Source organism: Erythrolamprus reginae, chromosome 1, assembly GCF_031021105.1.
Source record: "Erythrolamprus reginae isolate rEryReg1 chromosome 1, rEryReg1.hap1, whole genome shotgun sequence".
Taxonomy (NCBI): Eukaryota; Metazoa; Chordata; class Lepidosauria; order Squamata; family Dipsadidae; genus Erythrolamprus; species Erythrolamprus reginae.
The window spans coordinates 88,272,351-88,299,866 of record NC_091950.1 but is presented as its reverse complement, the minus strand read 5'-3'; the positions used below and the strand labels follow the sequence as shown (position 1 = coordinate 88,299,866).

General features: G+C 44.2%; 1 protein-coding gene across 5 annotated transcripts in view; it reads right to left on the bottom strand.

The window, feature by feature from the left end:
- DPF3 (double PHD fingers 3) overlaps positions 1-25,114 on the bottom strand; it is a 294,848-nt gene extending 269,734 nt beyond the window's left edge. For 4 of the 5 annotated variants that reach the window (XM_070758337.1, XM_070758347.1, XM_070758366.1 and 1 more), the window contains exon 1: positions 24,629-24,699. In XM_070758337.1, coding sequence (XP_070614438.1) covers positions 24,629-24,660 — 32 coding nt within the window. In that variant the 5' untranslated portion in view covers positions 24,661-24,699. Of the gene's footprint in view, positions 1-24,628 lie in introns of all 5 variants that reach the window. The other variant, XR_011559671.1, reaches the window with a different exon arrangement.
- Positions 25,115-27,516: the final 2,402 nt, after the last annotated feature.

Sequence of the window (27,516 nt, the reverse complement as noted above, 5' to 3'; positions counted from 1 at the left end):
ATAGAGCACTGTACACCAAGACAACTAGACACAAGAACAGTTTTTTCATGAACGCCATCACTCTGCTAAAGAAATAATTCCCTCATCACTATCAAACTCTTCAATAAGGCTGCATTACTATTACAATTAATCTTCTCATCGTTTCGATCACCCATCTCCTCCCACTTATGACTGTATGACTGTAACTTGTTGCTTGTATTCTTATGATTTATATTAATATTGTTTACTGATTGCTTATTTGCCCCGTATGACAATCATTAAGTGTTGTACCTCATAATTCTTGACAAATGTATATTTTCTTTTATTTACACTGAGATCATATGCACCAAAGACAAATTCCTTCTGTGTCCAATCACACTTGGGCAATAAAGAATTCTATTCTATATTGCATTGAACTGCAAACATATGGAAGAATATAGACTTCAGTTCACATCCCCTTGTATCATCCCACTGCAACTATGGAACTATTTAGGAATAAGTTAATTAAGGAGCAGAGCCAAAATGGAATAAACTACTGTTATGGGGCGGATAAAGCCAGCCAGGTCCCATGTTTGTTAATTCAAAATACATTCAATAAGATTTTATGCTCTATTGGGATAAAGATTATTTCTTAAAGGAAAATAGAATGGTTAACAAAGACAGACTGAAATCATATATCATGTTAAGCCATGGTTTGTTCAACAGTTTGCTGAGTTCACACAGCATGCTAAACTAAAATTACAGTAACAAACCACACATTATGGTTTTATGCACTGTGTAAATCCAACCACAAAGACTTGCTGGAATGACTTTGGCTCAGCTGATTAATAACAGCCTTAGCAATGTAATTTCACAAGAGACCATTTTCATTCATCACCAAGAACAAGTCTGCAATATGGAAAAGCCACTTCACCTTCTAAATGTTGTACTTCCATCCGGTGAAATTGATCATTCAAGCTAATTTAACTTAGTATCAGGGGGAAATTCTTTTGGATTTCTGGTTTTTTTTAAAAAAAAATAAAACTAATTCTAGAATCCATTAAACAGAGTCCGGTAAGCATTCTTCAAATTATGCCCCATTACTGTAAAACGGGTGCCCTGCTATGGAATTTACAAATATGCATAAAATGATTTGATAATTCTTGTGTTATCCTCCCCCAATCCTGTTAATTGCTGGGGAAATAGAAGAAATAAGTTCAAGAATTACGGGATATGTGAAACCCATTTTCCACTATAACCACTGTATGATACTTCATCCATCCATATAACTTCAGGGACAGCGAAAGATGTGAACGTGGAGAAAACAAATTTTCCAAACATTATAGTAACCATTCATGCTGGAATCCTTCATCCAATCCACATAAATCATGATAACTTACAACCATGATGGCAGACCTATGGCACCCATGCAGGAGGTGGCACACAGGGACCTCTCTGCTGGCAGACTGCGCATGTGTGCATGCGTGCATTTCATGCATGTGCACATTTCTGTTTGGGCTTGTGCATGCATGCAGGTTTGCCATCACTGACCTAGAACCTCTGGTTCTCCAGGCTGGGCAACTTGACAGTATTTCCCGTAGATCACACTAGATCACAGCATTCTCCTCCAGTTCATGTTAAATGTCCATTAGCCCAGTGGTCCCCAACGTTTTTTCCACCAGGGACCAGTTTCAGCAAGACAATTTTTCTATGGCCCAGTGGGGGCGGAAAGAGGCGTGGTTGGGGGCGGGATTAAGCATGGGGGTGCTGGTCCTCCCCGCCCCTCTTTCCTGCCATCGTCCTGTGGCCGGCAGAACCTGCCTCCCAAGCCCTCTTGCCCAGCGGGAGCTAAGCGCTGGAGAGAGGGGGTCAGGCTGGCCCTCCTGCCTCCCCCCAGCCAAAAACGCAAAAGCGGCCCGCGGCAGAAGCCAAAAGAGGCTTGAGCCTCTCGGTCCTTCCCGCCCCTCTGTCCCATCCATCATCCTGTGGCCGGCAGAACCTGCCTCCCGAGGCCTCTTGCCCGGCAGGAGGCGAAGCGCTGGAGGGAGGGGGTGGCGGCATGAGGGCCGGCAGCTGCTGACTCCACGGACCAGTGCAACATGCCCCGCGGCCCGGTACTGGTCCGCGGCCCGGTGGTTGGGGACCCCTGCATTAGCCCCTCACATATGCAGCTATATTTATTTAATACTTCCCCAGATGGTTAAAGATGCAAGGAGTCTAGACTTTCATTGATTATGAGGATTTGGGTTCTGAAGCAGATCATAACTACTGCACTTCAGTGCTATTTGATTTCTGCTCCAGTTATTGTAGCTTTGACAGTCTCAAACATGTGGGCTGCACTTTTCCCAAACAGACTTTCATATACAGTGGTACCTCTACTTACAAACTTAATTCATTCCGTAACCAGGTTCTTAAGTAGAAACGTTTGTAAGAAGAAGCAATTTTTCCCATAGGAATCAATGTAAAAGCAAATAATGTGTGCATGTAACAGGGAGGCTGGAGGCCCTGTTTCCTCCCAGGAGACTCCTAGAGAGGCCCCACAGAGGCTTCTCCCTGCCTTTTCCGGCCCTGTTTCCTCCCAGGAGATTCCTAGAGACGCCCCACAGAGGCTTCTCCCAGCCTTTTCTGGTCCTGTTTCCTCCCAGGAGATTCCTAGAGAGGCCCCACGGAGGCTTCTCCCAGCCTTTTCCAGTTACAGTTTCGGAGGCTCAGGTTTGCAAGTGGAAAATGGTTCTTGAGAGGAGGCAAACAAAATCTTGAATACCCGGGTTCTTATCTCGAAAAGTTCATAAGTAGAGGCATTTGTAGGTAGAGGTACCACTGTGCATCCTTGACATTCCATTAAAAAAAAAACCCATCCTAGAATTGCTAACCTTGTAATTAGTCTAAGATATGGTTGGACTCTGAAAAAAAGAAGAGCATCAGTTTTCTACCAGAAAACTCACTGTGACTGAAACCTAAGCATCTATCCCCAAAGACGGCATAGTGAATTGGACAAGTGCAAAAGCCACAGAAGGTTAAAAATTAATTGGAGAGCTTCCTAGTAGATGCCTTACTATCCAGAATACTAAACATAGAACATAGAATGACAGAGATGGATGGGGTCTTGGAGGTCTTCTAATCCAACCTCTTGCCTGAGCAGGACACACTATACCCGTGATCGGGAGTGGGTTGCTCTCGGTGTGGTAGACAATTGTGCACCGGTAGCGGCCGCCAGATTGCGCCATGACGGCTCCAGTACCAGTCCTATGGGTGCTGCCATCTTTTTCTTCAATTTTTTTGTATTTTTTTTATTCCTGCACATGCACAGAAACAAAATCTCACAATGGGGGGCAGGCGCGCAAGAGAGATTTCAGCACTTTTTTTTTGCTTCACAGAAGCCCGCACACAAGACAAACAAAGCTGCACACGCAGCGTGATGGTAGCGGCAGTAATAGCAGTCCACCCCTGCCCATGATGGCGAATCTACGGCATGTGTGCCACAAGTAGCATGCGGAGCCATATTGGTGGGCATGCAAGCTCACCAATATGGCTCCAAATCCCAGCGACCGATAAGGTCCCACAGAGTTGGCCTTCTCCGGGTCCCGTCTACTAAACAATGTAATTTGGCAGGCCCCAGGGGAAGAGCCTTCTCTGTGGCGGCTCTGGCCCTCTGGAACCAACTCCCCCCGGAGATTAGAACTGCCCCCACCCTCCCTGTCTTTCGTAAACTACTCAAGAATCATTTATGCCACCAGGCATGGGGGAGTTAAGATATTCCTTCCCCCTAGGCCATTACAAGTTATGCATGGTATGTTTGTGTGTATGTTTGGTTTTATTATAAGGGTTTTTAGTTGTTTTATTAATTGGATTACTACATGCTGTTTTTATCATTGTTGTTAGCCGCCCCGAGTCTGCGGAGAGGGGCGGCATACAAATCCAATAAATAAATAAATAAATACTACCCAGCTGGCTTTTGGACCTGCTGGGCCCACTAGGAGTCGGGAAACAGCCTGTTTTCAGCCTTAAGAGGGGGGGGGGAATGGAGGATAAAAATGGCCTTCCCCACCCACCGGAAGTCTTACGGAGGCTGGAAATGTTGTTTGCCAGCTTGCCTGCAGTGATCTCCTGGGAGTTGACAGAAGTTGGCAAACGGGTCATTTCTGACCTACGGTGGGCCTCTAGGGGGTGGGGAAGACCATTTTCACCCTCCCCGGGCTCCTAGAAAGGCTCTGAAGCCTTGAGAGAGAGAGAAATGGACATGCCATCGCATGCCAGAAGCGTGGGGGTGAGGTGGTCATGCACGCATTTGCAAGGGGCACACATAGAAGAAGTGTGGGTGTGGGCACACACCCATAGAAGACTGACAGCAGAAAAAGACCTCATGGTCCATCTAGTCTGCCCTTATACTATTTCCTGTATTTTATCTTAGGATGGATATATGTTCATCCCAGGCATGTTTAAAATCGGTTACTGTGGATTTACCAACACACACGTGTGAACCCTCCCCACCACCACCCCCTTTTTGGCACACGAACCAAACAAGTTTCGCCATCACTGCTCTATATCGTTTCACACAAATAGCTGTCCAATCTCTTTTTGAATGTCTCCAATGATGGAGCCCTTACAACTTCAGAAGGCAAGCTATTGCATTGGTGGATTGGTCCCACCGTTAGGAAATTTCTCCTTAGTTCTAGGTTGCTTCCCTCCTTGGTTAGTTTCCAACCATTGTTTCTTGTCCTGCCTATTAGTGCATTGGAAAATACAGGGGGTGGACACAAAAATGGAAACACCCTGAAAATCCAGATTTGGAATCCAGATTTGTGAAGCTCCCTTGGAACAGTTTTTGTTGAAACTGGTTTCTGTACGTGTCTATTGAGCTCTGCAGTGATTTTAGGAGCTGCGGTCTTGCGGATCGCCTTCTAACAATTTGCCTTCTAACAATTTGCTTTAGAGTCCGACGGTCTCTCTCAGACCACTTCAACTTTCGACCAGACCTTTGCTTGGCTGAGGACATTTTCCCTTTTCTTTCAAAAGCAGTCATTACTTTTGAGACATTACCTCTTGAAACACCAAACATTCAGGCACTTTCTGTTACACTAGCGCCTGCCATTCGAGCACCAACAATTTGGCCTGTTTGAAAGTCTGAGAGGTCATTTCTAGAAGGTTATAACTAATTTCCTTAAATTTCTGTAAAAAAAAAGGTACCGTAGTTTAAAAACCATATCAAATAACAGAGTTTTTTTTTAAAAAAACATTAAAATATGTCAAGTTTTGATTGATTTGAACATGTTCAAACATTATGATGCCAAAAAGTCGAGTGTTTCCATTTTTTGGTCCACCCCCTGTAGGTTGACCCCCTCATCTTTGTAGAGGACCCTCAACTATTGGAAAGCTGCTATCATGTCTCTCCTAGTCCTTCTTTTCATTAGACTCGAAAAGATTGTCAAATAGTTTATTGCACAGTTGTGCTTGTCATGTTTTGCTTCAACTGCTGTATATGATGATTCAGCAGCTGCACCACAAGACATCTGTCCATTGTGACACTAAGAGTCTGATGGCTATGCTACATTATGGTCCACCACTCCCTTCAGAAAAGCATGCTGACATCAAATGTGCTTCCCCAATTACCAAGCCCTATCCTGTTATACTAATGGAGTTAGCAATTAAGGTTGTCCTCACTCTTTTAATGCAAAACAAATTAAGTAGAGCAGATTGGCGATTTCCCCTAGTTTTGTTGCTATTCCTACTGTTTTGGTTCTAGACATTTTGGCACCATGGGCAAAGTTATATTCTGGTGCTACCTATGATTATATTTAATCTCAAGTAGACATTCCGGTTACTGCTTTATTGGGCATAACTTTGATAAGCTAATAGTCAATCTCTCTGTACATTTTGTCTTGATTCAGCAATATCTTCAGTTTCCTCAGGTCCACAGTTGTTCTTTCTTTCTTTCTTTCTTTTTCTTTTGTTCTTTCTCCCTCTCTCTCTCTCTCTCTCTCTCCCTCCCTCTATTTATTTCTTTCTTTCTTTCTGACTTGCAAGGTCTGGTTACTATTACTCATCATCTTTGTGGGCAATGAAGAGAGCCAATAAACTTTTATTCTCATATTGTGTATTTTGGAGGTCTCTTCAGGGTTAGAGCCTCCTATAATTCGGTATCCTAGGTCAGGGGTCCCCAACCGCCAGGCCGCAGACCAGTACCGGGCCGCAAGGCATGTTGCACCGGTCCGCGGAGTCAGCAGCTGCTGTGGAGCCGGCGAGTGCCAAGCTGTTTCCTGTCTCTTTCCCCTCACGTTCACTTGGGACCGCCATTTGCCTCGGGCTGAGAAAACCTTTGCTTGCTTGCTTTCTTCCTTTCCTGTCTTTCTTCTCTCGTCGAAAGTGGTCTATTTCCTCCTTGCGAAGCCCTTGCAAAGCCCTCGCTCTGCCTGCAGCTCAAACGAAAAGGCTTTGGCATTCTGCAGCTCTTTTTTTGCTACGCTCCCCCACCCTATTCCCGGGGTCCTGGGTGGGAGCGAAGCCAGGGGTGTGTGTGTGACCATGAAACCCCCACCACCAGCTTTGGTAATTTTCTTTTGGAAGGATTCCTTGCTGCAAGAAAATTACCAGACCTGGCAGTGGTGGGCGCTCCAAGCAGGCAGCGATCGCAAAGGAAGGTGACTGTGTCCGTGGAGGCACCTCCCCCTGCTCTGGGATTCCTTGCTGCAATCCCAGCCGGAACTGGGGGGGATGTCCTCTGGAACTGCTGAAAGGCAAACGGCGGTCCCAAGTGAACAGGAGGGGAAAGAGACAGGAAACCGCCCCCTCCTACCCTTCCTCCCTCTGTCACCTCAACTCCCCCGCAAAATTAAAAGGGGGGGGGAGAGAGACAATGGAACGATAAGCTAAACCCCCTTTCCGTCCCCACCGGGCCATAGAAAAATTGTCTTGCTGAAACTGGTCCCTGGTGGAAAAAAGGTTGGGGACCACTGTCCTAGGTGACCGCTTTGGGTTCCCAGAACGTTGAAACAGCTGACCCCTGCCAAGCCTCACCTGCTGATTGGAGGGAAGGGTAACCCAATCACTTTTCTCAATGTTGGATGGGCAAGTATAGGCAGGGGCTTGGGAATAACCTGTTCTTTATTTATTTTATTTATTTTATTTATTTTATTTATTTTATTTATTTTATTTATTTTATTTATTTTATTTATTTTATTTATTTTATTTATTTTATTTATTTTATTTATTTTATTTATTTTATTTATTTTATTTATTTTATTTATTTTATTTATTTTATTTATTTATTTTATTTATTTTATTTATTTTATTTATTTTATTTATTTTATTTATTTTATTTATTTTATTTATTTTATTTATTTTATTTATTTTATTTATTTTATTTATTTTATTTATTTTATTTATTTTATTTATTTTATTTATTTTATTTATTTTATTTATTTTATTTATTTTATTTATTTTATTTATTTTATTTATTTTATTTATTTTATTTATTTTATTTATTTTATTTATTTTATTTATTTTATTTATTTTATTTATTTTATTTATTTTATTTATTTTATTTATTTTATTTATTTTATTTATTTTATTTATTTTATTTATTTTATTTATTTTATTTATTTTATTTATTTTATTTATTTTATTTATTTTATTTATTTTATTTATTTTATTTATTTTATTTATTTTATTTATTTTATTTATTTTATTTATTTAATGTGGGCAGCTTACAAGCAATTAGTACTAGTATACAATATTATTATTGTTTATAAATAACAACAACAATAAATGTATTTATTTATTCATTCATTCATTCATTCATTCATTTAGATTTGGATTCAGATTCAGATTCAAATTTAGACGCCACCTATTGAATTGCTCGACTGACCGGTTAGAGACAGAGAGGTTGACGTCAGTCAGGCCACCTCTGACCTACCTCACTCACTCTTCTGAAAGGCCAGAGACAGGAAGGGGTGAAGTGGACGAGAGCAATCGCCTACAAGCGAGCTCCACCCTCAACTGTGCCTTCAAGGGAATGGCAGGGACGGCTGCTAATCTTATCCAGTCCTTGTGGGCTGCAGCATGTAGAGCTGGGCCATGGATATTCCAGGGAGCTGGAACAAGGTAGTCAAAAAAGGCACTGCCCCATCACCAGCACCAAAGGAACAAAACAGCAGAAAGAACAACTGTCCTGAGTCCGCTGGGGAACGGAGGCCTAGTAATCCAAATAAATAAAATAAATAAAACCTGTTTTTGACAAAGCCGTGGAAAAGCTATTGTGCGCTCAATGACAGCAGAGGTGGCAGTGGGCCGTTCTTTGCCAACTGAAGATTGACCAGCCGTGCAACACAGGACTAACTCTTTCACTCCAGGGAGGGAAGTCCTGTATTTTTAAGCACTGATCTTGTGATCTTTCAAAGGGTCACAAAACTCATGCCTAAATAACAGGTTTTATAAGGACTCCCTGTTCCCGATAAGCCTCTCAGAGGGGACTCAGGGCAGATGTCTTTGTACAAACCAGGTAGGTTTTTTATTATTATTATTTATTGAATTTGTATGCCGCCCCTCTCCGCAGACTCGGGGCGGCTAACAACAGCAATAAAACAGTATACTGTATAACAAAATCCAATACTAAAAGCAGTTAAAAACCCATTACTGTATATAAAAACCAATCATACATACAAACATACCATGCATAAAATTGTAAAGGCCTAGGGGGAAAGTGTATCTCAGTTCCCCCATACCTGGCGGCAGAGGTGGGTTTTAAGCAGCTTACGAAAGGCAAGGAGGGTGGGGGCAATTCTAATCTCTGGGGGGAGTTGGTATGAAATGCTTTCCTGCAGCACAAGCCAACATGGCCATGAAACATAGCTTCATTGTCCAGAGGGAAGGAGCTAGGCTTTTCAAGCCTAATTCAGCCAAGAAGAACTAGATAGAATCCCCCCATTAGCAACCACAGAGCAAATATGGTGATGAATAAATAAAGGTTGGTTATGACCTATAAAACCCCACATGGCTTAGGACGAGAGTACTTACAGGACCGTCTCCTGCCTCTTGTATCCCAGCGGCTGGTTAGATCGGTCTTCTCCATGTCCCGTCAGCCAAGCAATGTCAACCAGCGGGGCCAAGGGGAAGGGCCTTATCTGTGGTGGCCCCAGTTCCTCCCCAGAGATTTGTACTGCCCCCACCCTCCTGACCTTTCGAAACACTTAAAAACATGCCTTTGCCAGTAGGCCCGGGGCCATTGAGAGCAAACTCTTTGCTCTGGTGGATAGTATGTTTGAGGTAAGATTTCTTGTTGAATGGGGTTTTAAATTTTGTACTGTCTTAATATTTCTTTTACGTTTGGTTTTTAAAAATTTGTATTGTCTTTATCTTGTACGCCGCCCTGATCCCACAGGAGAAGGGTGGCCTATAAATAATAAATAGTATAATAAATAATAAATAATATAATAAACAATGTAATAATAAATAATAAATAATAAATAATAAATAATAAATAATAAATAATAAATAATAAATAATAAATAATAAATAATAAATAATAAATAATAAATAATAAATAATAAATAATAAATAATAAATAATAAATAATAAATAATAAATAATAAATAATAAATAATAAATAATAAATAATAAATAATAAATAATAAATAATAAATAATAATAGATAATAGATAATAGATAATAGATAATAGATAATAGATAATAGATAATAGATAATAGACAATAGACAATAGACAATAGACAATAGACAATAAATAATATAATAAACAATAAACAATAAACAATATAATGATAAATGATAAATGATAAATGATAAATGATAAATGATAAATGATAAATGATAAATGATAAATGATAAATGATAAATGATAAATGATAAATGATAAATGATAAATGATAAATGATAAATGATAAATGATAAATGATAAATGATAAATGATAAATGATAAATGATTAATAGATAATAGATAGTAAGTAATAGACAATAGATAATAATAATAAATAAATAAATAATAAGAAACTGTGAAGGGAGGAGAGGAAAATGATATTTTAAAACTGGAGCACCCAGTGATAAGCCTCTCAAAGGGGACTTGGCTGGGTTTAACTTGCTTTAGGTGTGAACTGGGAAGAAGGCAAAGGCGGCATCCTGAGAACATGGTATTTAAAAAACCCACCACTGTATTTAGGATGTGGTTAAAAGGATGCAAGGAGGAGTCCCAACGCTACCCATTATTCTGCCTCCAGTTCAAATATTTTCCTTTCATTAAAGCTGATCCTGCAAGCTCCTTGTTACAATGGCAAAGAAAGGTCATGTTTGCAGGAGACAGCTGAATCGGTAATTCCTCCAACCAGCCAACTGCTTGTCCTCCATGTGGCAGCAGCACTCCACCCACCAGGGGGAACGCATCAGTCTTGTGGCAGCCATTGTTCAGTTCTTCTAGTCCTTTCACAAAAGGGAAACCACTATAAGATGAATCCACTTTTGATTCCTCCCCCCCCCCCCTCTGCCATCCACTCTCACTCTTACCCTTACAGAATGGGGAGAAATAAATGAGTGATAGAAGAAGAGTTCCCAAAGAAAACTCTTATTTACTACTAGACCCTCTTTAGATTTCACCTCTGTAAATGTTTCAGGAAGGGCAGTTAACATTCTTGTGAATAATCCACACCATACATAGAAACATAGAAACATAGAAGACTGACGGCAGAAAAAGACCACATGGTCCATCTAGTCTGCCCTTATACTATTTCCTGTATTTTATCTTAGGATGGATATATGTTTATCCCAGGCATGTTTAAATTCAGTTACTGTGGATTTACCAACCACGTCTGCTGGAAGTTTGTTCCAAGAATCTACTACTCTTTCAGTAAAATAATATTTTTTCACATTGCTTCTGATCTTTCCCTCAACTAACTTCAGATTGTGTCCCCTTGTTCTTGTGTTCACTTTCCTATTAAAAACACTTCCCCCCTGAACCTTATTTAACCTTTTAACATATTTAAATGTTTCGATCATGTCCCCCCTTTTCCTTCTGTCCTCCAGACTATACAGATTGAGTTCATTAAGTCTTTCCTGATAGGTTTTCTGCTTAAGACCTTCCACCATTCTTGTAGCCCGTCTTTGGACCCGTTCAATTTTATCAATATCTTTTTGTAGGTGAGGTCTCCAGAACTGAACACAGTATTCCAAATGTGGTCTCACCAGCGCTCTATGCAGCGGGATCACAATCTCCCTCTTCTTGCTTGTTATACCTCTAGTTATGCAGCCAAGCATTCTACTTGCTTTCCCTACATTTGACCAGAAGATGTTAATTGTGCCCTAAATAATGATCAGGATCACAGGTCTGGGCTAAGTGAGTTAGTGTGTGCTTGCACAGCACATGTTGACCCCATCATATCATGCAAAGGTTACCAAGTGGTTTTTATTAATTTCTTGGACCTGCATCCTATATGACACGATATGTATAAAATCCTATGGTGTATTCATTATTTGAAGACTATACTGTATATCCTATTTCATATACAGAAGATTGATGGGAGGATGAGGTATCACAACAAAGCCTATCTCTGAATTTATAATGCATATATGGGTGTCAACAAACTCAACCCAGACCAGACGGAGTGGCTGTGGGTCTTGCCTCCCAAGGACAATTCCATCTGTCCGTCCATTACCCTGGGGGGGGGAACTATTGACCCCCTCAGAAAGGGTTCGCAACTTGGGCATCCTCCTCGATCCACAGCTGACATTGGAACATCATCTTTTGGCTGTGGCAAGGAGGGCGTTTGCCCAGGTTCACCTGGTGCATCAGTTGCGGCCCTATTTGGACAGGGAGTCATTGCTCACAGTCACTCATGCCCTCATCACCTCGAGCTTCGATTACTGCAATGCTCTCTACATGGGGAAACTTCAGATCGGGCAGAATGCAGCCGCGAGAGCCATCGTGGGGCTCCCTAGATTCGCCCAGGTTTCTGCAACACTCCGCGGCCTGCACTGGCTGCCGATCGGTTTCCGGTCACAATTCAAAGTGTTGGTAATGACCTTTAAAGCCCTACATGGCATTGGGCCAGAATACATCCGGAACCGCCTTCTACCGCATGAATCCCAGCAGCCGATGAGGTCCCACAGAGTTGGTCTTCTCTGGGTCCCATCGACTGAACAATGTTGTTTGGTGGGCCCCAGGGGAAGAGCCTTCTCTGTGGCGGCCCCGGCCCTCTGGAATCAACTCCCGCCAGAGATTAGAACAGCCCCCACTCTCCTTGTCTTTCGCAAATTACTCAAGACCCACCTTTATCGCCAGGCATGGGGGAGTTAAGATATTCCTTCTCCCTAGGCCATTACAAGTTATGCATGGTATGTTTGTGTGTATGTTTGGTTCTTATAATAAGGGTTTTTAGTTGTTTTATTAATTGGATTGTTACATGCTGTTTTTATCATTGTTGTTAGCCGCCCCGAGTCTGCAGAGAGGGGCGGCATACAAATCCAATTAATAATAATAATAATAATAATAATAATAATAATAATAATAATAATAATATATAAATATGATAATTATCTCCAATTATTGATTTATTGATTTCTGTAGCCATGCTGCAAAACAAAGAAGTCATTTCCAGGCTGAAAACTCTATCTATATTTACTGAGACAAACTTAGTTTCGGGGGAAGTTCAAGATGTCAGATACGATCAAAGCTTTTTGGTTAGGTATCATGTGCATGGTGCATGTATACAGAAGAGGATGGGGCTTCAATTGCGCAGCTGTCTGTACCTTCTTTACCTTCTGCCCTTCCTGACATTCTTCCAGTTCTCTGGGATTGCCTACAGAGAATTAGCTCCTGTACCTTCAGGAATTGCTTAAAAGATAGTAATGCAAGAACTGGACCTGTTCCCAGCATACAAACAAAATGATAGATCGCATTTCAGCAGCTAATGTCTGATTTTAAAATATTAAAAATGGACAGCATCCCTTACTCTTTCTTCTATCTGTGCCTATGACTCTCCTTAGCCCCATACTATTGCTTCAAATTTTGAGGTGCTACTTTTACCATGATTGCGACAAATGTATTGGTATCTGACACCAAACCCACAAAATAAACTGCCTCCTTTTCTTAAGCCTGGAGAGTTGAATTTTTGTATATGAACCACTTCTTGAATGGCGCCAGAGTTTTGAACCAGACAGGTTCCTTGTGTGTCTAATCACACTTGGCCAATAAAATTCTATTCTATTCTATTCTATTAAAAGTTAAAGTTTAAAAGTTTTGCAGGCTTCCATCTGGGTCAATCACTGGGCCAGAGGTTTAATCTTCTGAGCTTTCAGACTCCTGTCGGAGCCTATCCACACACACTATCATCACAATAATCTGCAATCAACCTTGTCTTCAAACTCCACCTCCAGCTCTCAAGCAAGGACAGCCTCCATTCCCATGGGAAAGAAAGTCCCCTAGCCGAAACAATCCTCGCTATCTATTCCCTCTTCTCACCTTAAGAATGTGGTGAGCTCCCCCCCCAAAAAACCCCTTACATAAGTCAAGAGAAAGAAAAGGAATAAATGAGTATAATATATAGCTAAATAAAGTGGCTACACATATGTCAATTTCGGGTTTGACACTCTGCTAGAGAGAAGTTCCCTCCAGCACAAGTCCGAAAACTCAAAATTCAGAAGATTAAACCTTTCTGGCCCCAGTGACTTATCCTGATTGGATCCTGCAACATTATCCCGGGACATGTAAACTGCTCAAAAAAATAAAGGGAACACTTTAAACAACACAATATAACTGCAAGTAAATCAAACTTCTGTGAAATCAAACTGTCCACTTAGGAAGCAACACTGATTGATAATCAATTTCACATATTGTCGGGCATATGTACAGAACAAAGTATTCAAAGAGAATATTTCATTCATTCAGATCTAGGATGCGTTCTTTGAGTGTTCCCTTTATTTTTTTGAGCAGTATACTTTTGTCTTCATTTGTTTTTCAGTATACTTCAGATTTAGATCAAGGCAACGTGGTATGTCAGGAACCCTTCAACGGCTGTGGCAGGTCCTAAAGACCGATTCTTCTATTATCATTATTATTATTATTATTATTATTATTATTATTATTATTATTATTATTAAAATTTATAGGTTTAAATAATAACTTACATCTCAGAACTAAAGAAGCTTCTTGCATGAGAAGCAAAACATCTTCAAAGAAAATCCAGAAAATCCAGTTGCCTCTTGAAAAAGCACCTTCGGGACAGGTAAAGGTAGATTTGTAAGCTATATTGATTGCATTGGCATCATTCAGTCTCGAAAGACCATAGAATCCCAGTGACCGGGTAGGTCCCACAGAGTTGGCCTTCTCAGGGTCCCGTCGACTAAACAATGTCGTTTGGCAGGACCCATGAGAAGAGCCTTCTCTGTGGTGGCCCCGACCCTCTGGAACCAGCTCCCCCCGGAGATCAAAACTGCCCCCACCCTCCTTGCCTTTTGTAAAGTTCTTAAGACCCATCTCTGCCGTCAGGCATGGGGGAACTGAGACATCTCCCCTGGGCCCATACAGTTTATACATGGTATGTTTGTGTGTATGCTTGCTTTTAATAATGGGGTTTTTAGTGTTTTTTAAATTATTAGACTTGTTCTTACATTGTTTTTGTTATTGTTGTGAGCCGCCCCGAGTCTACGGAGAGGGGCAGCATACAAATCTAATAAATAAATAAAATAAATAAATGCTGTGGATTCTCTGGCAGTATGGAGGATAGACTGTTACCCAAGCAGCAGAAATAATCTATAAACTATATATAGATATAATGTATCAACTATATAATCCATTATATATAAGCAGTCCTCAATTTACAACAATTCATTGAGTGATCACCCAAAGTTACCACGGCACTGAACAAAGTGACTTATGACCATGTTTCACACTTATGACCATTGCAGCATCTCTGTGGTCATGTGATTTATGTTTGGATGACTGACAACTGGTTCATATTCATGACGGTTGCAATGTCGCAGGGTCAGACAATCCTCTTTTGCGATCTTCTGGCAAGCAAAGTCAGCGGGGAAGCCAGATTCACTTAACAACCGTGTTACTAACTGCTCCTAACCGCAGAGATTTATTTAACAAATGTAATGGAAAAGAGTCCTAGAGTGGGACAAAAGTTACTTAACAAATGTCTCATTCAGCAACATAATTTGGGGGCTCAATTCTGGCTGTACTTTTTAAAAAAGTATTTTACTTTTAAAGTATTGTACTTTTTAAAAAGTGTTTTAATTTTTTTTATTTCTCTATATTTCCAATTTCCATATTTTACATCAATACATATACAGTACCTTAAAACATATCACTAACGTACATTGTTATACATTTATATCTAAGCAATCATGAAATAATATCCTATTTTATGCAGCAGTTTACCAGTCTGTTTTTCTCCTTTTCTTTACGCTCCCCTCCCTCTATCTCCATCTCCTCCCTCTACTTTCTTCCTCTTTCTCTCCCTTTTCCTACGTCCCTCCACTCCTTCCCTTCTCCCTTCCCTTCCTACCTCCTCATCAAGACAGTGCAGGACTTGGTGATAAATTAATGGCTTGCCACACTATCTATAGAAGGCCTGATGTTTATGGGAACTTTATGGGTGATTTTCATGAGGTTCAAGGCCATCCTATGCCCACCCACCTGGGCGGAAGCGGAAGGAGGACTGATCACACTGGCACAATCTGAGTGGGCAACGTGACAAGTTTGTGGGTGTGGGCAGGGGTGGGCAACAGGCAGGACAGGGTGGAACACAGTTCCACCGACGGAAATGAAGATGCATGCACAGCTCCAGCTGATCGGCGGCTGTCACTTCCTGGATTACTGATCTCAGCTCGGCTCTCCTTTTTCCCCCTGCTGCTGCTGCTGTGTCTGTGCTCCTTGCTTTTTTCCTCTTTCCTCCTTCCTGGCCTCAGATGAGCTTCCCTCTCTCCTGCCCAGCTGCCCTCCACCCTCACACGGCCACCTCCCGCCTGAGATGCAAGGAGAAGGCATGAGTGGAAGCAGCACTGGCAGCATTTATGCTTCTGGCAACACCCGTTCGCCTAGCTACCCAGCTTGAGGCAGGGGGTGACCCAGGAAAAAGAGCGCAGGAAACACGAAGCAAATTGTCACCCCAGCGAGCGACACTGGTAAGGTTGTAAGTCGAGGAGTTAACAGTTCAGTTGAACTATGATGATCATTCAAGCCACTCCCACCTGGTCACATGGCCAGCAAGCCACTCCTACCCAGTCACATGACCATTAAGCCACACCCACAAAATAAGCCACACCCACGGTGTGGCAGTAAAAATTTTGTCTGCCCATTACTGGGTGTGGGACAAGGGATGTGAACTTTCAAATGGGTGGGGAACTCAGATTCAGGTTTCCCACTATAGGTGCCGGGATGGCTCCTGCAATAAAACTTTGAGGAGCACTTTGACTTAGACTCTGATTTAGCTTGGATGCTACCTGGAATCTTGACATCCTCTTTCCCCCTCTTAAGCATTCCCTGAGTGATCCTAACCCAAATTCATCATTTATTTAACGGATTGATTTTTCTGGTCGTACATTGAGGACTGCCTTATACAACTGAAGAACAGCTTGAGAAGTAAGAATAGCAATAGCACTTAGACTTATATACCGCTCCACAGTGCTTTGCAGCCCTCTCTAAGCGGTTTACAGAGTCAGCATATCGATCCCAACAATCTGGGTCCTCATTTTGCCCACCTTGAAAGGATGGAAGGCTGAGTCAACCTTGAGTCTGCTGAGATTTGAACTGGTGAACCACAGCCAGCAGAAGCCGCTTGCAGTACTTGCACTCTAACCACTGCGCCACCAAGACTCATGTGTTGGGGGACCAGGGAAACAACTGGAGATACAATAGAAGGAATTTCCCAAAACTACCAGCACTTCTCACTTCAAACTCTTTGTTTCAGACTTCCTATCTATATTGCTCAAAAAAAAAACAAAGGAAATGCTCAAATAACACATCCTAGATCTGAATGAATGAAATATTCTCATTGAATATTTCATTTGCACAACTATTCCATTTGCAGAACAGCACGTGAAATTGATTGTCAATCAAATCTCGCTAAGTGGACAGTTTGATTTCACAGAAGTTTGATTTACTTGGAATTATATTGTGTTGCTTAAGTGTTCCCTTTATTTTATTTATTTTTTGAGCAGTGTATATAGGTGTTTATTTAATACGCGTGCATATTGTGTTGGGTGGGGGAGGGGAGTAAGAGTCCTCTCAACTCTTTGTTTGTTGGGCCTTATGCAACCAAAATGCAAGAAGGATGTAAAGGGGGGGGTGCGAAGGGGGGTGTTGGTTGGGAGCCTCCCAAGGTTTGCAAAAGTACACAGCTAACTTGAGAAACATCTCTTGGAGGAACTCCAAAGAAACAGCTCCTGGAGGACTGAGCATGTTTATTGGCTGCAAAATACTGCCCGGAGGAAAACTGAGGTTGAAAAATCGACTGCAATTTTTGGAATCCTGCACATTTCACATTATACATTATAATGATAATTACAATAACCATCACATAATTCCCTCAACACTGTCAGACTTTTTACTAAATCTGCAGTTCTATTTCTACTAGTTTTTCTTATCTTTCCTACCATCTTTTTCCTCCCACTTAGGGAGGAAATGTACGACTGTAACTTGTTGCTTGTATGTTAAGATTTGTATTAATATTGATTGTTTCTTCATTGCTTATTTGACCCCTATGACAATCATTAAGTGTTGTACCATGTGATTCTTGACAAATGTATCTTTTTTCTTTTATGTACGCTGAGAGCATCTGCACCAAGACAAATTCCTTGTGTGTCCAATCACACTTGGCCAATAAAATTCTATTCTATTCTATTCTATTCTATTAATAGAATAGAATATTCTATTCTATTCTATAACGAGTCCTCGGAGAGGAGCAGCAAACAAATCCAATCAATCAATCAATCAATCAATCAATACTTCCCAACCCTTTCAGAAGACTCAAGGAACATCCAGATTTGTGGAAAAGCAAGAAAGCTTTGAAAGAGATGGGGAAATATATCTCCAAACAACATATCTCAGCTGTAGCTAGGGGGACTTTTGCACAGATTTGCCTAGTGCACAAATTGTGGCCCTGTTTGGCTCAGCAGTCTCTACTCACAGTCATTCATGCCCTTATCACCTCAGGACTCATTACTGTAATGTGCTCTACATGGGGCTACCCTTGAAAAGTATTTGGAGACTACAAATAGTCCAGAATGAAGCTGTGTGAGCTGTTGTGGGTGCACCGAGGTACCATCCACATTACACCAACACTCTGCGAGCTGCAATCGGCCCCCAATTGTTCTCTGGTCACAATTCAAGGTGTTGGTAACACCTATAGAACCCTGCATGGCTTAGGGCCAGACTATTTGCAGGACCATTTTCTGCTGCATAGCTCCCAGTGACCAATAAGGGCCCACAGGGTCCTGTCAGCTAGACAATGTCAGTTGATGGGGTCGCTGGAGGGGGGGCTTCTCTGTGGTGGCTCCTGCTCTCTGGAACCAGGAGAGAGAGAGAGAAAGAGAATTAGAGAGGGGGGGAGAGAATGAGAATGAGAGAGACAGAGAGAGACAGAATGAGATTGGGAGGGAGAATGAGAGAGAAAGGAGAGAGAGAAAGAATGAGAGAGAGAGAGGATGAGAGAGAGAGAGAATGAGAGGAGGGAGAGAACGAGAGAGGGAGAGAGAGAAAGAGAGAGACAGAATGAGAGAGAGACAGAATGAGAGAGGGTGGAGAATGAGAGAGAAAGACAAGGAATGAAAGAGGGACGGAGAACAAGAGAGAATGAGAGAGAGAGAGAATGAGAGAAAGAGGGAGAGAGGGAACGAGAGAGGGAGAGACAGAGAACGTGAGAATGAGAGAGATAGGAGCCCAAGTAGTACTATGCCATGGCATAGATTCTAGCCTTCCCACAACTAAAGAAGTAAGTTTGGGAAGCGCTTTCTATTCTGGGAGCGGGACGTGCTAATTTTAAAGCAGCAATTTCCTCCCTGGCCCCTCGGTGCCTAGTCTTATCGATTCATCTCTCTCTCTCTCTCTCTCTCTCTCTCTCTCTCTCTCTCTCTCTCTCTCTCTCTCTCTCTCTCTCTCCCCCCCCCTCTCCCTCTCCCTCTCCCCCCCCCTCTCTCTCTCTCTTTTGCCTTTAACGCCAAGGTTTGTGGGCGACGGGGGTGTTTCCACGCCGGAGATATGCGCGCTCCTGCATCCCTGGCTGAATTTCGAAAGGAAAAGGAGAGATGCAACGAAAGCGCCGCGGGAGGGAGGGAGACCCTGTAACAAGGAGGCGAATGGGGGGGGGGATTTAACAAAGGAGCCGTTGCCTCGGATCTGGCACTCCCAAGTATTTCTTCTGAATATTCCGGGAGGCTGGAAACTAAGCGGTTCTCCCCAAAGGGATTCGTCTACGTTGCAAGCATCGGAATTAATAGGGGGGGTCTTGTGTATGGCCAAAGCAAGCGGCCAAGACAAGCAAAAGACACAAAGCGTTGGAAAGATTCACCTGGTTTAGCAGGTCTAGAAAGCGGTGCCCGTTCCGCTGATCTTCAAACCAGGGCGAGGGGGTGGGGATTGGAAACCTTTGTACCGGTTTCTGGATAGTCTGGCGGGGGGGGGCGGGGGGGGGGGGCAGGAACGCGATCTTTTGAGAGGATGCTCCGGAGACAGACTAAAAACGCAGACGGAGCAAATGCAAATGTCATTCGGGCCGCTTTCATTGTCAAAGGAGGAGGCGCGGGGACTTGAAACGCCGCACGCCATATCGCCTCCCCCCTCCCCTCTCTTATTAAAAAAGGGGGGGAAATCACATTATTATTTGCCTGCGCCGATTTGTTTTGCTCTCCTTGACCCTCGGGACGAGATTTCCAATTCTTCTTCCCGATCGCCAACTTTGGAAAAACAATGCTCTTTTAAAATTAACCAACAACTTGCGAATTGACAGATGGGCAGCAACATGACATTTTCTTTTTCTAATATAAAGGGCATTTTGCCATGCTTGCTATCTATTGTTTCCTCTCCTCTCGGCTCAATCAGAGGGTGAGGGGACGAGGAGAAAGGGGGAGAGGGAGAGAGAGAAGGAGAGGGAGAGAGGAGAGAGAGAGAAAAGAGGGAAAGAGAGAGAAGGATGGAAAAAGAAAGGAGGAAGAGAGGAGGAGAGAGAGAAGGAGGGAGAGAAAGGAAGGAGGGGGGAGAGAAGGAGGGAGGGAGAGAAAGGAGGAAGAGAGGAGGGAAGGAGAGAGAGAGAAGGAGGGGAGAGAGAGAAGGAGGAAGAGAGAGAAGAGGGGAGCGAGAAAAAAGGGGGAGAGAAGAGGGGGAGAGAGAGGGAGAGAAGGAGGGAGGGAGAGAAAGGAAGAAGAGAGGAGGGAAGGAGAGAGAGAGAAGGAGGGAGAGAAAGGAAGGAGGGGAGAGAGAAGGAGAAAGAGAGAGAGGAGGGGAGAGAGAAAAGAGGGGGAGAGAGAGGGAGAGAAGGAGAGAGAGAGAGGGAGAGAATGAGAGAGAGAGAGAGAGAGGAGGAGGGAGGGAGGGAGAGACGAGCGGGAGAGAGAAGGAGGGAGAGAGAGAGAATGAGAGAGAGATTGAGATAGAGATTTAATTCTGGTAAAAGCCTGCCTTGGCTCCTGAAAGACTTCAGTGGGCCACAAGACGAATGAAGCTCCAGAGCTTCGGCCCGGCCGGGTGAAGAAGTCGGAAATGATTGATGCGGAACGGCCCGGCTGCAAATAAATTTAATGATGTAGCGTTAAGAGGGCCGCCGCTTCTCTCTCCAGAGCCCGGCTCTTTTTGTCTCTCGCTCTCTCCAACCGCGCCACGCTGCTTCAACCCCCCTCCCAACCCCGGCGGCTCCAATAAATAGATCCACGCTCCATTTGCACCTGTGATGTAAGCAAGAATCGATTCTGGATCCTCCCCGGATCCTCCCCCTCCCCCCCCCCCCCCGTCCCTCCTTCATCTCACTTCGAAAATACCGCCCTGCCTTTTGAAAGGAAAACTCAAAACGCAAAGTGACTTTCCCAACCGGCCTTCTCATTTCTCTCGGCGAAGTCTGAGAGAAATCCCTTGAAGTTATTTTCATCTCCGGCGCGTTCATGTCCAGCAAGGCAGCGGGGCTTTGGCGTGAACCCGCACTCCCCATCGGGGGATGTCTGTCTACCCGGCCCTTGGCTGCCAACCAAAACTCCCCAGCACCCCCTTCCCCGGGCGCAGGAGACGGAAAGGACGCAGATTGTTGGTGGCAGTATGTATGCTGATTCTGTAAACCGCTCAGAGAGGGCTGCAAAGCACTATGAAAGCGGTATACAGTACAAGTCTAAACGCTATTGCCAATCGAGCGGCCCGAGTCTTCGGAGATGGGCGGCACACAAATGAGGGAGGGAGGAAGGAAGGAAGGAAGGAAGGAAGGAAGGAAGGAAGGAAGGAAGGAAGGAAGGAAGGAAGGAAGGAAGGAAGGAAGAGAAACCGGACCATCCAAAAAGCCTGGCGAAGTCCTTGGCGTTCTTTCCTTCGGGGCAACCGGGCGTCGTATTCTAGTCCACGGGGGTGGCCAGCCAGGCTTCGGCTTTCCCACGGAAACTCCCCAGGGTGGCTCCTCCGGCCTTCGGGCCTCTCCCTTCCTCCCTTCAGTGCGCGCGGCGAGGGAAGCTCCGGAGCTCCAAAAGCCACGCGCGCCGCCCTCCGCTTCTGGAGGGGACGGGCACGATCTTGCCAGCTTTTGGGAACCGGTGGGACACCGCAGATTCCGGTGGTTCTTTTATAAGCAGCCTTGGCTGCTCATTTGTCCGACACCCCCCCCCCAACACACCCACACACCCTTACACCTGCCTATCCCACCCACCCCTGCAAGAAAAAAGAGGCGGCGTCCTGAAGAATGAGCACAAGTCTCTTCCTAGACCACGGTTGGAATTTATCAAGGTTTTTTTCTCCTGTTTTGTCCCAAAACTCCTCTGTCAAGGTAGTGGGGGCGAGGGGGGGAGGGAGAGAGGTCTGTCTCAGGTCCCTCATTTGGGGACAAATTACCTGCGCCAATGCCTTGAATCACCCCTCCCCATACCCACGCACCCCAAACACCCTTCAGCCCCGCCTTTCAACTGAAAACGCCCTCCCTCCCTGTCTCTCTCTCCAGCGGTTGCCCACATCAAGAAGTCTGTCTGGAACACCCTTCCCCAAGTGTTTGCCAACTCCGGAGGGGAGATTAAAAACTGGCAGAAAACTGCAGTCGGAAGGACTCCAAAGAAAAGAAAGACGGGGCTTGGGTAGAGCGAGAAGCCGCAACAGCCAGATCTCTTCCCCCCCACCCCCCCCACCCCGGGGCTCAAAACTCCCTTCGCTTGGCTCCTGTGCCCCGCCCCCAGCCACCCCCACCCAGCGACGCTCCTATGTCAAGGAGCGAGAGAGGGGTGGGGAGGGAGAAGGGGAGAGGGAGAGATACAAAGGGAGAGAGGGAGGGAGAGAGGGAAGGGGGTAGAGTGAGACAGAGAGAGAGAGAGAGAAAGAGAGAGGGGGAAGGAGGGAGACAGAGAGAGAGAAAGAGGGAGACAGACCTCTCTCCCTCTCTCTCGCCCCCACTACCTTGACAGGGGTTTGGGGACAAAACAGGAGAAAAAACCTTGATAAATTCCAACAGCGATCTGAGAGACAGAGAGAGAGAGAGAGAGAGAGAGAGACTGAGAAAGAAAGAGAAAGAGAGAAGGCGAGAGAGAAAGAGAGAAGGAGAGAGAGCGAGAGACGAGAGAGAGAGAAAAAGAGAGGAGAGAGAAAGAGAAAGAGGGGAGAGGAGAGAAAGAGAGGAGAGATAAAAAGAGAGAAGGAGAGAGAAAGAGAGGAGAAAGAGGGAGGGAGGGAAAGGAGAGACGGAGGGAGAGAGGGAGACAGAGAGAGACAGAGACACGGAGAGAGAAAGAAAGAGGAGGGACACAGCGAGAAAGAGAGAGAGACAGAGACACAGAGAGCGCCCACACACGTGCGAGAGCGCCCCCGAGCGCGTCCACCCGTCCACAAGCAGCGCCTCTTGGGTGCCCGTGCCGTGTGCCAACCCCCCCCCCCCCCGTAATGCTTTGGGGGATTAGCCACCGCTGCGTGCCTACAGATCACCTGGGAAATCGGGCGCCTCTCCTAAAGTAAAGGCTTTAACCGACCACCTTTGATCCCGAAGGGCAGGCGAGGTTTCCCACCCCCTCGCCTGCTTTGGGGATAACCCTCCCTCCCCTCACCCACGGTCCGCCTGCACCTGCGCCGGTTGGAGGACTTCTGGCGAGAAGCCAGGGTTTGCTCTTGGTTGCATGGTTCGCCCCCCCCCCCCCCCCCCTTCGCCGCCGCGCTAGATCTGGAGAGTCTATGGAATTCTGTTCCATCCCGGGACTGCCACCCTTGGACGACGGGCGGGATCGCCTACTTGCGAAAAGCGAACGACAGGCAAACACAGAGTGCCGGACTTCCTGCGTTTTTATTGGAAGCAACCCTCCACGAAGGGGAGTTATTCCTCTCGGACCACAACACATTCATTCTCGCTCGGTCTCTCACTCTCATTTTCTCTCTCTCTTTTCCTCTTTCTCTCTCCCTCCTTCCCTCTCTCTTTCTCTTCCTTTTTCATTTTCTCCCACTCTTCCTCCCTCGTTCCCTCCCTCTCTCTCTCTCCCTCCCTTTCTTATTTTCTCTCCCTCTCCCTCCCTCCTTCTCTCCCTCTCGGCCCACAACTCACTCTCTCTCTTATTTTCTCTGTCCCTCCCCTCTCTGTCCCTCCCTCACTCTCTCTCTCCCCTTCCCTCTCTCTCCCTTTCTCATTTTCTCTCCCTCCCTCCCTTCCTCTCTCCCTCCTCCTCTTTCTCATTCACTCTCTTCCGCTCTCCCTCTCTCTCCTACCCAATAAATCCTCGATCCGGGCGAGTTGCCACCTTTTGCCAATATAGAAAAAAGGGAGTTAACAGAAGCCTGGAAAAACAAAATCAACCCCACCACCCCCACCCCCTCCCAACTCCTTTCCTCTCGCGCGTCAAGCCCCATTTTCCAACTCCCGGAGCGTCTTGCAAAAAAAAAAAAAGAGGCAAAACTCTTGATCAAACTGCAGCCCGCCTGCATGCCAAGACAGCGCGATCGCACCCCGTTTGCAACCATCGACCCTTCGCTGCTGGACGCCGGGCGGAAGGCGCTGTGGAAGCCAAGCCGGACGCCACGCACAGGACTCTGGTCACAGCACAACCACCCACTCCGGGATCCGTAAAGGGAGAGAGAGGGAGAGAGAGAGAAAAAAGGAATCCTTGCCCGATTCCAGCAGCCAAGAATCCGGGGAGGGAAAAAAATAATTAAAAATAAATTCTGCAAAGCGCTTGTCCTTCTTTAAAGCCCCCGAACTCTTGCCAGGGTTTTGTTTTCCCCCATCAACCGCCGATCAATAAAGTAGAAGGCAAACGTATCATGCTTTTTTTTCTTGATTCATTTCCGAGCGAGAGATGTGTGTGTGTGCGTTTGCACAAAATAATAATAATATTAATATTATTAATAATAATGAGCCTGTTGGAAAGCGAAAAGAGAAGGGAAAAAAGAGGGAGACGCGATCGGTCGGGAGCCTGGAGACGCACCGGCTTCGCTCTGGCAGCGAGCGTCGGAAAGGCGCCCTTTTTTCATATTTAAACCACGCGGAAATATGTACATTTTTGATTCCTACTTACGCTTTCAGGGGGTTGTGAATGACAGTCGCCATTTTGCTACAATGTAACAGAATATTGTGTCTCGGAGTTCTAAAGGTTCGCTCAGGGGAAGCGGCCGGCCAATCGGGAAAGGGGATACCGGCCCGCCGTCCAATCAAAAGGCGCGGGAGGAGCCAGGGTTCTGCTGGTTTATTAGGGGAGCTGTCAAAGCCCAGAGGTCACTCCCTTTCTGTGCAACTGTTCGGAGAGCAGGTCTTAAAGAGACAGCGACGTAAGCGAAAGGGCAAGCGCCAGTACATTTTGAAGGCGGTTAAAACACTTTCTGTAGTCACCGCCGTCTTTGTGTGTCCCCCTCTTCTGAATAGGACGCACAGAGACAGAGACAGAGACTTATTCCTTCATGGTCTGTTTGTATTTCCCCCACGCTTCTCCGGCCGGAATAGCACGCTCTCACTTCGGTCCCTGTACAAGAAATGGGTTCAAGTCACTTCCAGCAGGAGAAGGAGCGGGGCGGGGGTGGGAATCTCCTTCTGCAGACGGAAAGCAAGCTGTGTAGGCAGCACACCGGATTTTTATTGTAATTTTTTAAAAATTTAAAAATGGAAAATTTAAAATTAAAAAAAAACATTTAATTTTTTTTAAAAAAAAATAATATGTTTCTATGTTTCTAAAAACATTTTAAAAATTAAAATGTTAAAATGTTAAAAAACTAAAATGTTAAAATGTTACATTGCTAAAATGCTAAAATGCTAAAATGTTAAAATGTTACAATGCTACAGTGTTACAATGTTAAAATGTTAAAAATTAAAAAATAATCAAAAAATCAAAAAATTAAGATTAAAAAATTAAAAGATTTAAAAATTAAAAAATTTAAAAAATTAAATTAAAAATAAAAGAAATAAAAACTTTTTAAAAATTTAAAAATCAAAAAATCAAACAGTTAAACAATCAATCAATCACAAAATAAAAAAAATAAAAATAAATGCAGAATATTTTAAAAAAAAAATTTTTTAAGCACACAGGATGTTAATTATCTCCATTTGGTTCCTTTTGATCTACAGCCACTTTAGATTTCTTGGAACCTTTTGTAATCCCTGAGTTTAGGGCAGCGCCCTTCCCCCTCCACTCAGAATATCTGACAGCCGTCCAGCCTCTGCAGCCCATGCAATGAGTTATATCAGTGTTTCCCAACCTTGGCAACTTGAAGATATTTAGACTTCAACTCCCAGAATTCCCCAGCCAGCAAATGCTGGCTGGGGAATTCTGGGAGTTGAAGTCCAGATATCTTCAAGTTGCCAAGGTTGGGAAACACTGAGTTAAATAATGCAGAGTGGTCAAACCGACTGCCTGTTTGTTTCAATCAAAGCGAGTTGATGAACTGATCCTCTTGTTTAACATGTTGAGACTTGACCTCTCTGATCTTTTGACATGAGGAAAGGAAAGTGAAGGAGCATTCACTACAGTATATACAGCGCAAAATAAAAAATAAAAGTAACTGCAAAAAAAGAAGCAGAGACATAACCCCATTTCTGGGAAAATCACCAAAACTCCAAGGCGTCTGAGTTTACCTATAGCTAATTATACTAGTCTGTGAATTAATTATCCAGTAGAAGAAGAAAAAATATTTTTAATGTGCTAAGACTGCAATTAAACTGATTCGAGACTAAAAGCTATTTAGGCTAGGCTGCAATCCTATGCAACACTGTAAAGTGGCCGTGAGATATACCTTACTGATAGGAAACTTATTGCAATCAGGTACTGGCTTATGAGGAGGGTGATGAATATAATTTACCACTGAGTAAGCATTCCAACAATTACATCATTAAGAACACACATAAATAACATCCCCATCATTCTTTGCAATAATGCTCCATTCTGAATATCTATGGATAGGAGGAAGTTCTATTGCATGTAGTCCATTCATTGGTCCACTTAACTCAATGCTGAATATTCTGATTGGCAGTTGCTCCTCTCTTCTGCAGCCTATGACAGAGTGTATTTCAGAAAGGTTTTTCCAGGTCAGTCTCCCTAGATAAAACTGCTGGGTAGCTCACCCTACCATAAGCAAGTGGGTGAGTACTGGACTCTGAATTTGCAAACTGAAGGGCTCTGGGTCTCCAAAGAGTTTTGAGGCTTCAGATGAAGCATGGGTTCTGTTGCTTACTTCCAGGAACACATTTGGTGACAAAGCATGTGTGTTCTAGAACAGGGGCCTCCAACTTTGGCAACTTTAAGACTTGTGGACTTCAATTCCCAGAATTCCTCAGTCATCTTTGCTTGTGAACTTCAATTCCCAGAATTCCTCAGTCAGCTTTGCTGGCTGAGGAACTCTGGGAGTTGAAGTCCACAAGTCTTAAAGTTGCCAAGGTTGGAGACCCTTGTTCTAGAATATATTGTCACTTTATTTGGATTAGAGAAACCAAAGAGCTGAGAGATATGTTGTATCCTGAAATGGCTACCTTGTAACTCTGTAAATAGTTTGTTCCTCTTTCCAGCGCTGTCTGAGCCCAAGCAGGAAGTCGCTCCTGATTGGCTCAGACGCGGCCGGCTCTAGCTTTGGCGGGAACCGCAAATGTATAAAAGGAGCGGTTTCTCCAGGCAGAGTCAGTCGGTACTCGCTGAATTGTCACTTTGCTTTGCTGAGCTGTCACTTGTTCTCTGAGCTGAATAAAAGTACCGATTGCTCAAAACCCTGTCTCTGGGTCTACTTCACTGGCGACGAACGGACGGAAGAATCGCGTGCAAAAATGAACAAAGTCCAGATCGGCCAGGCTCCGGAACTCTTCAATCCCGAGAAAACGACCTGGGACGAATACATGACCACCTTCGAGATCTTCCTCGAGGCGGCGGGAATACAGGACGCCGAAGCCGATCGCAGACGGGCTATTTTCCTTAATTACTGCGGCGCA